This window comes from Heterodontus francisci, chromosome 1 (assembly GCF_036365525.1).
Source record: "Heterodontus francisci isolate sHetFra1 chromosome 1, sHetFra1.hap1, whole genome shotgun sequence".
NCBI classification, from domain to species: domain Eukaryota; kingdom Metazoa; phylum Chordata; class Chondrichthyes; order Heterodontiformes; family Heterodontidae; genus Heterodontus; species Heterodontus francisci.
Window position 1 is genome coordinate 125,937,505 of NC_090371.1, and position 12,232 is coordinate 125,949,736.

Genomic DNA, 12,232 nt, shown 5'->3' on the forward strand with positions numbered 1-12,232 from the left:
TGGCAGGGTGGGCAACCTCGCCTTTCTCACCAGAGTGAAGGAGGAGGCATTGATGCTTGCAGGGGAGGACGGAGAATGCTCAGTAGCCGATGGTGAGGCCAGAGTACCTGGACAGGAGGGTGGGTTCCCCAGAGTGTGGTCGAGGGGGATGTGGGGCGGGGTGGGGCGGGACGGGGGTGGTGAGGCGAAAGGCGATTGCTTCAAGCAATGAAGGTTGCTTGCAAGCTCAAAATCACACATGTGCCCACACTGCCGTGTATAACATGTCAGAAGTGTTGATCACAACTGATCATTCTGATTTCCCTGCAGGTGAAACACAGCAGTGGCCAGACAGCGTTTCCAGGGTACATCCGTCCACCTCTAAGGAAAAGGAGCGGACCTCAGAAAGTGCAGCCTCACATCCTCTCCCTGCACCAAGCGCCAGCTCAGAGACATTCTCCTCGGTTGGGATGTGTACTTCCTAGGATTCATGGTCACAATCTGCTGCCAGCACCACACAGGTGCCGGAGCAGCTGCCAGAGGCAGTACTGGCCGATGCCTCTGACACTCGGAGGATTGTGGGAGGCCAGGCCAGTGCAGAGCCCCATGCTGATGATGAGCCTCTGCTGACATTTATTTGGTGGCAGATGCTGCAGGTGCAGTGTGCGGTGCGTGGAGATCTGGCGGAGTTACCAGAGACATTGCATGCTATGGCTCGGATTGTGGAGATGTCTATCCAGGCCATGAGTAATGCACAGTCCCTGTCCTCTGTGCATCTGGCTTCCTCCATTGACAGATTGGTGGCTGCTGTGGAGGGCCCGATCCTGGAGGCCCTGCAGAACCTTACAGAGAGTGAGCTTCATGGACTGATGACTTAGAGATCTGTCTATGAGGCACCTGCGACATCTGTAAGCTGCTCATCCCTCTGAGGTCAGCAGAGAGGCCGAACTGAGCCTTAAGAGGGCACAGAAGCAGCAGCAGAATTCATATGGGGGCTCCTCTCATATGGGAGCTCCGGAGCTCCTTGTCCCCTCTGCCAGTGACATCAGCACCGCATAATCCCAGGGTGTCAGAGGGTGTTCCTGTGACTGCTCAGGGTCACCTCAACACGCCGAGGCCCGCACAGCCTGAGGCAGGCTGAGGACGGCCACCAAAGTTATCCAAAGCAACGGGGCAGCCTGAATAGCCATCTGCCTCTGCTGTGGCTGGCAGCGGGGGTCGTCCACACTTGTGAGCACTCACAAATGTATCAAATAAAAAGCACAAAACTGCACTATGGGGTTACTGGTGCGATTTGTAAATATTTATTTGCTGTTATAACTCTCAAAAAATTATTAAACTTTTCAATTAGCATTTTCATCTGTCACAAGTCAATGCTGATGTTTTAGGCGATCTGGTTGTTCTGCATGAGAAGAATACTTGGGGAGGTGGCATATTCGGGCCATGTGATATTTGAGGGAAAGGTGGGACGTAGCAGCTGAGATTTCCCCCTGAAGGTGAGTGCCTCTGTGCTTCCAGCTCATGTGAATGCCTCATTTCAGACTGACATGTCAGTTTCTGGGTAATGAGCCTCTTTTCAAGAGAAACGCCCGAGTATTGGAGCCTCCTGGGCCTCCCTTGCACTTAACTCCCGCAAACTTCCAGCTCCCTCCCCCTGCTGTTCAGGTGGCTGCGCCCCCTCTTCCTCAGCCTCATTACCAACCCCGTCTGAGGATACCTCGCACTGAACAATGTCCTCATCCTCCAAGGTCTCCCCCCTCTCCATCGCCAGGTTATTTAAGGCGCAGCAGATGACAACAATCCGAGATACCCTTGCTGGCAAGTACTGGAGGGCACCACCTGAACAATCGAGACACCTAAATCTCATTTTCAGAAGACCTGTGGTCTGCTCTATGGTCACTCTGGTGGTCGCATGGCTCGCATTTACCATTCCTCTGCTTCATTCCGTGGGTTCCTCACCAGTGTTAGCAGCCATATCTTCAGTAGATAACCCCGGTCGTCAAGTATCCATCTTTGCAAGCATTCAGGAGGACTGAATAATGCTGGCACCTGGAGTTCCGGAGAATGAATACATTGTGACTGCTTCCAGGATAATGAGCACACAACTGCAATATACCCTTACGGTGGTCACAGACATGTTGCACATTCATTGAGTGAAACCCCTTTCGCTTAATGAAGGTCCCTGACTGACCTGTAGGCGCTCTAATGGCCATAAGAGTGCAGTCAATTATGCCTTGGACCATGGGGAACTCACCGATGGCGTTGAAGCCTCTGGCGCTCTCGGCCTGACTGGCGGCGTCTGTCTGGAACTTGATCATATGGTTGGCACGCCTGAATATGGCATCAGTTACCATCTTAATGCAGAGATGCCCTGGTGATTACAAGACTCCGCACATGTCTCCTGATGAAGCCTGGAAGGAGCCTGTTGCATAGAAATTCAGAGCAACTGTTAGCTTCAGTGCAACCGGCATTGGATGGCCACCCACGCAGTTGGAAGTGACATCCATGCCAGAGATGTGACAATCACTCGGGACAGGCGCAGTCTTCTTTGGCACTGCCACTCTTGCATTTGCAGAAAGTCAAACGTGGGCAGTAGGCTCGTCTCCTCACAGGTGGTTGCACCCAGCGCACTCTGTGACCTTCTGCCCCTCTCCCATTACCAGGCTGCACTTGGCCAGCAGGTTGCTGATTTCCCTGGCCAGTTACCTTCCTGTCCCTCCTTGTGGTGTAGTCTTCCTCACTGATAAGCTGCCTCCAGAGTGGACAATTCCCATAGCGGTGGTGTCCCAGAGATGTTATGAGGACAGGTATTAGCAGCCTGCTGCAAGGACAGGCACTCACAATGCCCCTCCCCTACACAAAATAAATCAGTGCTGCTGTGGCCAGACCAGGAGTAACTAACACTCACATGAACCCTGGTGAACCAGCAGAAACAACCCCAAACTTAAAAATAGTACACAGAAATATCACAGAATAATGAAAAAAACCAGTACCTCCAACTCCTCCACAGATACACTGCTTGCCGCTCTTTTAAAGCTGCCGGGTTCCCAACTCCCCCTTCAACTTGTTTAGCAGACGTAAAATGGCTGTCAATTGGATTTTTGACTACCTCAATTGGGCCTTAATTGTTGCAAAGCGGATGGCGAACAGTGCCTCAATGTTGCCCACCATCCAACCTGCGTCAAATGGGGTTTGGGCGTCATGATGTCGGGGACCCAACCCGACGTCATCGCCCGCCATTTTTAGCCTCGGCCGTCTCAGAGGATGCCATTTTGCAGGTAAAATTCCAGCCAATGTTTCAGGTCTGTGATCTTTCATCAGAACTGTCACAGATTTGAAATGGTAACTGTTTCTCTCTCCATTGATGCTGCCAGACCTGCTACATATTTCCAGCATTTTCTGTTTTTACTTCAATGGACAGCTAGACTGCTTGCAAATTTGTGAACCCCACCTCCCTCAGCATTTAATGTTTTCATTCAGGTTAGGTGCATAAATGTTTTAAATCTAAAACAATCAGACTAGTCCTTTGTACAATGCCATTCGATAGATTTGACCCTGTAAGTTCAACTACTTCTATTTTATAGACATTCTAAGTTTAGGTCACATCTCTTAAATGTTGCAATCACAGAAAGGATTATAATCAAGGATAACAAGAAATGCTGGAACCACTCAGCAGGTCTGGCAGCATCTGTGAAAAGAGAAGCAGAGTTAACGTTTCGGGTCAGTGACCCTTCTTCAGAACTGACTCGAAACGTTAACTCTGCTTCTCTTTTCACAGATGCTGCCAGACCTGCTGAGTGGTTCCAGCATTTCTTGTTTTTATTTCAGATTTCCAGCATCCGCAGTATTTTGCTTTTATTATAATCAAGGATGGTGTGTCAGATGAGCCAGCTGTGACAGTGAACTCAAAATCTGTTAAAAAAAAGTATTGTTTTTCTCCACTGTGTCTGAATTTTCATCCAACAAAATTGGGTATCCCAATGCCTGTTAAAATATTTAAAAAAAAATAAAAAACACATGAATTTCCTTCAAACCCACTCTTTTAATATTTTAAGGTTTACTCTTTGATAGAATAATATACTTCAAATATAATGGTAAACGAGCCAAAGTCGAAACTGGTTAATAGCTTACTTAATTAGAAACAATCTAAGATTAGCTCATTTTTGGTTTTGCTGGTTATAAACAGGCATGTATAAATAAGGTGCCTCAATGTACTTTAGAATCAGGATTTTGCAGCTTTTATTTCAAAGGACTATTTCACGTTTGATAGGTTTAGGTCATTATACATGTATCAGACATCTGAACATTGGCAAGTTGGTACACCCTTTGTAATAGAGACTACAGTGTAACAATTTAAACTAAAACATTAGAACATAATGCTGAGAGTGATGTCATGCTTTAACACTTGGTTCACTTTCATGAATGTGCTCTTACCTTTACATTTCCAATTTTTCTAATCTGTTTGTAGTCTCTGGAGCCAGGTTCAGAAGTAATGTAACCCAGAAATACAAGAGGCTGCGGGATTTCCTTCAGCAAATTAGAAATATACTGTGCCTGCAACTTCCTGTCTAATTCATCCCTGGCAAAAGCATATAAGTTGAGGAAATCTTGTAATACAAGAACAACTGAAATGTTGAAATCTGAAAAAATACAACTTTTTGGAGTCTTTATCAAAAGACAATAGCTCCCCCCCTCCTGTTATACTACTGCAAATTGCATGTTTGCATCTATGGTGAGGGCAAGGTCTGGATTGGCTATGATGGCCCCATGGCTAAATGATTTGCTGACATCCACTATTTAGTCTCCCATTTGATGAATGCCTACTAGCGTGAGGTACTGAAGGTAAGCTGACATACGTGTCCAATCCTTGGGGAAGGGGGGAAAAAGAGGAATATAGAGGAAAACAAACTGCTTAAGTGGAGTAAAATGGTCTCCAAGTCAGCCTCACACTTTGCATCCTCCATAAACTAAAGTTCATCCAAAACCCTGCTGACTGTACCCCAACTCTCAACAAGTCCTGTTTACCTATCAGCCCTGTGCTCACTAACCCACATTGGCTCCTGGTCTGGCAATGCCTAGATTTTAAAATTATCACCCTTGTTTTCAAATCCATCCATGACCTTGCTCCTCCCTCTTTTCCAGCCTTACAACACTCAAATCCCTGTGTTCCACCAATTCCAACCTCTTGGGCATCCTTGATTTTTATATCTTCACCATTAGCAGCCATGCCTTCAGCTGCTTGGGCCCCAAGCTCTGTAATTCCCTCCCTAAACCTCTGTCTCTCTACTTCTCTCTAAAATGTTCCTTAAAACCTACCTCTTTGACCAAGCTTTCAGTCACCTGACCCAATATGTCCTTATATAGCTCAATGTCAAATTTTGTTTGATAATGCCCCAGTGAAGCACGTTAATATGTTTTATTATTTTAAAGGTGCTATATAAATGCAAGTTGTTGACTGCAAAGGAAAATTTGAGGAAAGGTTTCTATTCTCACCCTTCCCACATCCCCTCAACTGACAGTCAAATGGATAGAGGAGAAGGGAATGAGGCTCTTTTGTAAAATCCTTATTCAGCAACATCAAAAATTTTGCTCTACTAACAAGAATGTGGTATGCAATCCAATATGCGCATTCATATCTGTGAAATGAGACTTTATGATGCACAGGATTCAACACAAAAGGGCAGAAATTATATATCCAAAATACTAATACATTTGTATCAAATTCCTCTCCACAATTTTAAAACAAAAAGGTGAACACCCTCTGCTCAAGTAGCTAAGAGGGGAATATGATATATGAACAGATTAGCCACTTATACAACATTGGCAACAATAATTTTCAACGTAAAATATTTTCTCTCAGGTAGTTAATAAATTAACAATTTAAAAAAGACACAAGAACAAGCAATGACTATTAAGTATACAGGGGATCTCCCTTTAAAACATTTGGGATTATATAGCAATGCCCTGAAATACAGAAAGATATAGAAATAGGGGAGGGGAACACTTAAGTTGTTAAATAAATGTAAGAAAATTCACTTACTCATCATTGCCAAAGTGAGCAACAACAAAGTCCACGAGATTCCCCGAAATGTTGACAGTCATTGAAATGGCAGGAGCAAGCTCTCCTTGTGGGGATGGAAGAAGATGGTGCATGGACTGAACTATAGGATACCTCGACAAAACCATTGTCCTAAACATCAGAAATGAATGAGAATTCAGGACAAGTAGGTAGCTGTACATTCATTTTGACTGGAACATTGTTAACCAGAGAATCAATTATTTGAACTTAATACAAATGTTGCCATTGCACCATATGCAAGAGTCACAACATTGAGCAGTTTCAAGAACACTAACATCTTTTTTTTTTAAAAAGCAGTGAAAAGAAAAAGACACAAATGCTAGAAATTTGAAATAAACTAGAAAATCCTGGAAATGCACAGTCAGCCTATCAGTATTGTAGAAGGCAGTAGTTAGATTAATATCTTTGGTAAAAACCCTTCATCAGCACTGGAAAAGAAAGCTATTGGAACACTCATAGGATTGCCTAAAACAGAGGGACAGAAACAACAACAGGTAAAGGTCAAAGATCAGAGATGCTAATTGCTACGATAAAGAGACACCCAATGAATATAGTAATACTTAAATAAAAAATTTTTCATCTGGAAAGATACTGAGTGAGACCGGCAGGTTTAAAAGTGCAGCAGCAGCGGAAAGGAGCGAGACTGAGTGAGACCGGTAGGGTTCAATTCCGGGTACTGCCTGTGTGGAGTTTGCAAGTTCTCCCTGTGTCTGCGTGGGTTTCCTCCGGGTGCTCCGGTTTCCTCCCACATGCCAAAGACTTGCAGGTTGATAGGTAAATTGGCCATTAGAAATTGCCCCTAGTATAGGTAGGTGGTAGGGAAATATATAGGGATAGGTGGGGATGTGATAGGAATATGGGATTAGTGTAGGATTAGTGTAAACGGGTGGTTGATGGTCGGCACAGACTCGGTGGGCCGAAGGGCCTGTTTCAGTGCTGTATCTCTAAACTAAAAGTTTAAAAGTGCAGTGGCAGCAGGAAGGAGCGAGACCAAGTGAGACCGGCAGAGTTTAAAAGTGCAGCGGCAGCGCGCCTGAGTTTTGAAAAAAAAAGCCAACAGTGACGTCCCAGGAGAGCTGAAAGGCAATTGGTTGGTGAGTCACAGCTGTTAGGGAATAGCTCTAAGTAGCTGGGTAAGTATCTCAGGTAAGAAAAGTTTAAAGTTGATTTCAAATATAGTAAATAGTGTTTTTTTTTAGGGAGTTCTGTGGTAACGAGGACCAGGGAAGAAGGGCCCTAGAGTAACTGATATTATTGGACATTAAGATCTTCCAGAAGGTTTAATTTAATTTAAAGGGTTAAATCATGGCAGGAGAGCTCAAAGCCGTGGTGTGCTCCTCGTGCTCCATGTCGGAAGCCGAGAATAATTCCAGTGCCCAGGACCAGCATGTGTACAGGAAGTGTCTCCAGCTGCAGCTCCTGGAAACCCGGGTTTCGGAGTTGGAGTGGCAGCTAGGGACACTGTGGAGCATCCATGAGGCAGGGAGTATTGTGGATAGCATGTATAGAGAGGTGGTCACACCGCAGGCTCAGACCCCACAGGCAGGAGGGGAATAGGTAACCACCAGGCAGAGCAAGAGGACTAGGCAGGCAGTGCAGGAATCTCCTGTGGATATTCCCCTGCAAAACAGATATACTGCTTTGGATACTGTTGGGGGGAATGGCCTCTCAGGGGAAAGCAGCAACAGCCCAATTTGTTGCACCACGGTTGGCTCTGCTGCACAAGGGAGGAGTAAAAAGTGTGGGAATGCAATAGTTATAGGGGATTCAATTGTAAGGGGAATAGATAGGCGTTTCTGTGGCCGCAAAAGAGACTCCAGGATGGTATGTTGCCTCCCTGGTTCTAGGGTCAAGGATGTCTTAGAGCGGTTACAGTACATTCTGAAGCGGGAGGCTGAACAGCCAGTGGTCGTGGTACACATTGGTACAATTGACATAGGTAAAAAAAAGGATGAGGTCCCAAAAGCAGAATATAGGGAGTAAGTTGAAAAGTAGGACCTCAAAGGTAGTGATCTCAGGATTACAACCAGTGCCACGTGCTAGTCAGAGTAGAAATAGCAGGAGATATTGGATGAATACGTGGCTGAAGAGATGGTGTGAGGGGGAGGGTTTTAGATTCCTGGGGCATTGGGACCGGTTCTGGGGGAGGTGGGACCAGTACAAACTGGACGGGTTACACCAGGGCAGGACCGGGACTGATGTCCTAGGGGGAGTATTTGCTCGGGTGGTTGGGGAGGGTTTAAACTAAAATGTCAGGGGCATGGGAACCTTTGCAAGGAGTCAGAGGAGGGGGAATCAAAGACAAGAACAAAGGACAGTAAGGGAAATAAGAAAAGTGATAGGGAGAGAAATCAAGGGCCAGAATCAAACAGGGCCACAGTGAAACATAGTGGGAAGGGGACAAGTAATGTTAAAAAGACAAGCCTTAAGGCTTTGTGCCTTAACGCGCGGAGCATTCGCAATAAAGTGGATGAATTAATCACGTAGATGTAAACGGGTATGATATAGTCGGGATTACGGAGACATGGCTGCAAGGTGACCAGGGATGGGAAATGAACATCCAGGGATATTCAGTATTTAGGAAGGACAGACAAAGAGCAAAAGGTGGTGGAGTTGCATTGCTGGTTAAAGAGGAAATTAACACAATAGTGAGGAAAGATATTAGCTCTGACGATGTGGAATCTGTATGGGTAGAGCTGAGAAACACTAAGGGGCAAAAAACGTTAGTGGGGGTTGTATATAGACCCCCAAACTGTAGTGGTGATGTTGGGAATGGCATTAAACAGGAAATTAGAGATGGATGCGATAAAGCAACATCTGTAATTATGGGTGAATTTAATCTGCATATAGATTGGTCAAATCAAATTAGTCACAATACCATAGAGGAGGAATTCTTGTGCTGTATACGGGATGGTTTTCTGGACCAATACGTTGAGGGACCAACTAGAGAACAGGCCATCCTAGACTGGGTATTGTGTAATGAGAGAGGAATAATTGACAATCTAGTGGTGCGAGACCCCTTGGGGACGAGCGACCATAATATGATAGAATTCTTCATCAAGATGGAGAGTGACGTAGTTGATTCTGAGACAAGGGTCCTGAATCTTAGTAAAGGAAACTACGAAGCTATGAGGCGCAAGTTGGCCATGAGGATTGGGAAACATTACTTAAAGGGATGACGGTGGATAGGCAATGGCAAACATTTAAAGAGAGCATGGATGAACTACAACAATTGTTTATCGCTGTCTGGCGCAAAAGTAAAATAGGAAAGGTAGCAAAACCATGGCTTACACTGGAAATTAGAGATAGCATTAGATCCAAGGAAGAGGCATATAAATTTGCCAGGAAAAACAACAGACCTGAGGATTGGGAGCAGTTTAGAATTCAGCAAAGGAGGACCAAGGGATTGATTAAGAAGGGGAAAATAGAGTACGAGAGCAAGCTTGCGGGGAACATAAAAACTGACTGCAAAAGTTTCTATAGGTATGTGAATTTATTATGGGGAACAAAGAAATGGCTGACCAACTAAATGCATACTTTGGTTCTGTCTTCACAAGGGAGGACACAAATATCATACCAGAAATGTCAGGGAACACAGGGCTTAGTGAGAGAGAGGAACTGAAGGAAATCAGTATTAGTAGAGAAATGGTGTTGGGGAAATTGATGGGATTGAAGGCCGATAAATCCCCAGGGCCTGACGGTATGCATCCCAGAGTACTTAAGGAAGTGGCCCTAGAAATAGTGGATGCATTGGTGGTCACCTTACAAGATTCTACAGAGTCTGGAACAGTTCCTACAGATTGGAGGGTAGCTAATGTAACCCCACTATTTAAAAAGGGAGGTAGAGAGAAAGCAGGGAATTATAGACCAGTCAGCCTGACGTTGGTAGTGGGGAAAATTCTAGAGTCCATTAACAAAGATTTTATAGCAGAGTACTTAGAGAACAGTGCTAGAATCGGGCAGAGTCAGCATGGCTGTACGAGAGGGAAATCATGCTTGACAAATCTACAAGAATTCTTCGAGGATGTAACTAGTAGAGTTGATGAGGGGGAGCCAGTGGATGTGGTTTATTTGGACTTTCAGAAGGCTTTTGACTAAGTCCCACATAAGAGATTAGCATGTAAAATTAAAGCACATGGGATTGGGGGTAGTGTATTGCAATGGATAGAAAATTGGTTGGCGGACAGGAAACAAACAGTAGGGATAAATGGGTCTTTTTCTGAATGGCAGGCAGTGACTAGTGGGGTACCGCAGGGATCGGTGCTAGGACCCCAGCTATTCACAATATATATTAATGATTCAGATGAGGGAACTAAATGTAATATCTCCAAATTTGCAGATGACACAAAACTGGGTGGGAGGGTGAGTTGTGAGCAGGATGTAGAGAGGCTTCAGGGTGATTTGGACAAGTTGAATAAGTGGGCTAATGCATGGCAGATGCAATATAATGTGGATAAATGTGAGGTTATCCACTTTGGTAGCAAAAACAGGAAGGCAGATTATTATCTGAACGGTTATAAACTGAGAGAGCGGAATATGCAGTGAACCTGGGTGTTCTCGTACACCAGTCGCTGAAGGTAAGCATGCAGATGCAACAGGCGGTAAAAAAGGCAAATGGTATGTTTGCCTTCATAGCGAGAGGATTTGGGTACAGGAGCAGGGATGTCTTGCTGCAATTATACAGGGCCTTGGTGAGGCCACACCTGGAATAATGTGTGCAGTTTTGGTCTCCTTATCTGAGGAAGGATGTTCTTGCTATAGAGGGAGTGCAGCGAAGGTTTACCAGACTGATTCCTGGGATGGCGGGACTGACATATGAGGAGAGATTGAGTCAGTTAGGATTATATTCGCTGGAGTTCAGGAGAGTGAGGGGGGATCTCATAGAAACCTATAAAATTCTAACAGGACTTGACAGGGTAGATGCAGGAAGGATGTTCCCGATGGTGGGGGAGTCCAGAAACAGGGGTCATAGTCTAAGGATACGGGGTAAACCTTTCAGGATTGAGATGAAGAGAAATTTCTTCACTCAGAGAGTGGTGAGCTTGTGGAATTCGCTACCACAGAAAGCAGTTGAGGCCAAAACACTATGTTTTCAAGAAGGAGTTAGATATAGCTCTTGGGTCTAAAGGGATCAAAGGGAATGGGGCGAAAGCGGGAACAGGCTACTGAGTAGGATGATCAGCCATGATCATAATAAATGGCAGAGCAGGCTCGAAGGGCCGAATGGCCTACTCCTGCTCCTATTTTCTATGTTTCTATGTTTCTAAGAGGTAGAAAGTGCTGGGTGCTATCAAGGTCAGACACTGAGAACTCACTACTACAGAAAGTGGAGGGGTGAAATCAAAAAGGAAATTAGGAAACCAAAGAGAGGGCATGAAAGAATGTAGGCATGTAAAATCAAGGAGAACCGAAAGATGTTTTATCAATATATTAAGAGTAAGAGAATAACTAAAGAAAGAGTGAGGCCCATAAAAGACCAAAAAGATAACCTATGTGTGGAGACGGAAGATGTCAGTATGGTTCATAAGGAATACTTTGCAGTTGTCTTCAAAAAAGAGGGGGGACGATGCAGACATTGTAGGTAAGGAGGAGGAGTGTGAAGTATTGTATGTGATAAACATAGGGAGAGAGGAAGCATTAAGGGAATTAGCATCCTTGAAAGTGGATAAATCACCAGGGCTAGATGAAATGTACCCCAGGCTAAAAGAAGCCGAGGAGCAAATAGCAGAAGGTCTGACCGTCATTTTCCAATTCTCACTGGATACAGGTGTGATGCCAGGGGATTGGAGGTTTGTTAATGTTGTACCTTTCTTTAAAAAGGGAGCGAGGGATATACGGAATAATTAAAGGCCAGTCAGTCTAATCTTGGTAATGGGCAAATTATTGGAATCAATTCTGAGAGACAGCATAAACTGTCACTTAGAAAGATACGGATTAATCCAGGATAGTCAGCATGGATTTGTTAAGGGAAGGTTGTTTCTGACTAACTTGATTGATTTTTTGAAGAGGTAACAAGGAAGATTGATGAGGGTGGTGCAGTTGATGTGGTCTACATGGATTTTAGCAAGGCTTTTGACAAGGTCCCACATAGCAGACTGGTTAAAAAAATAAAAGCCCATGGGGTCCAGGGGACTATGGCAAGCTGGATACAAAATTGGCTCGGTGGCAGGAAAC

The 12,232-nt window shown here is 44.8% G+C and overlaps 1 protein-coding gene across 1 annotated transcript in view; it reads right to left on the bottom strand.

The window, feature by feature from the left end:
• Positions 1 to 12,232, bottom strand: part of LOC137367775 (PGAP2-interacting protein-like) — a 124,852-nt gene that overhangs the window by 29,362 nt on the left and 83,258 nt on the right. The window contains exons 11-12 of the mRNA XM_068028675.1: positions 6,020 to 6,169; positions 4,414 to 4,558 (exon numbers count right to left, since the gene is read on the bottom strand). Of these exons, the coding sequence (XP_067884776.1) occupies positions 4,414 to 4,558; positions 6,020 to 6,169 (295 nt within the window). The remainder of the gene's footprint in view (positions 1 to 4,413; positions 4,559 to 6,019; positions 6,170 to 12,232) is intronic.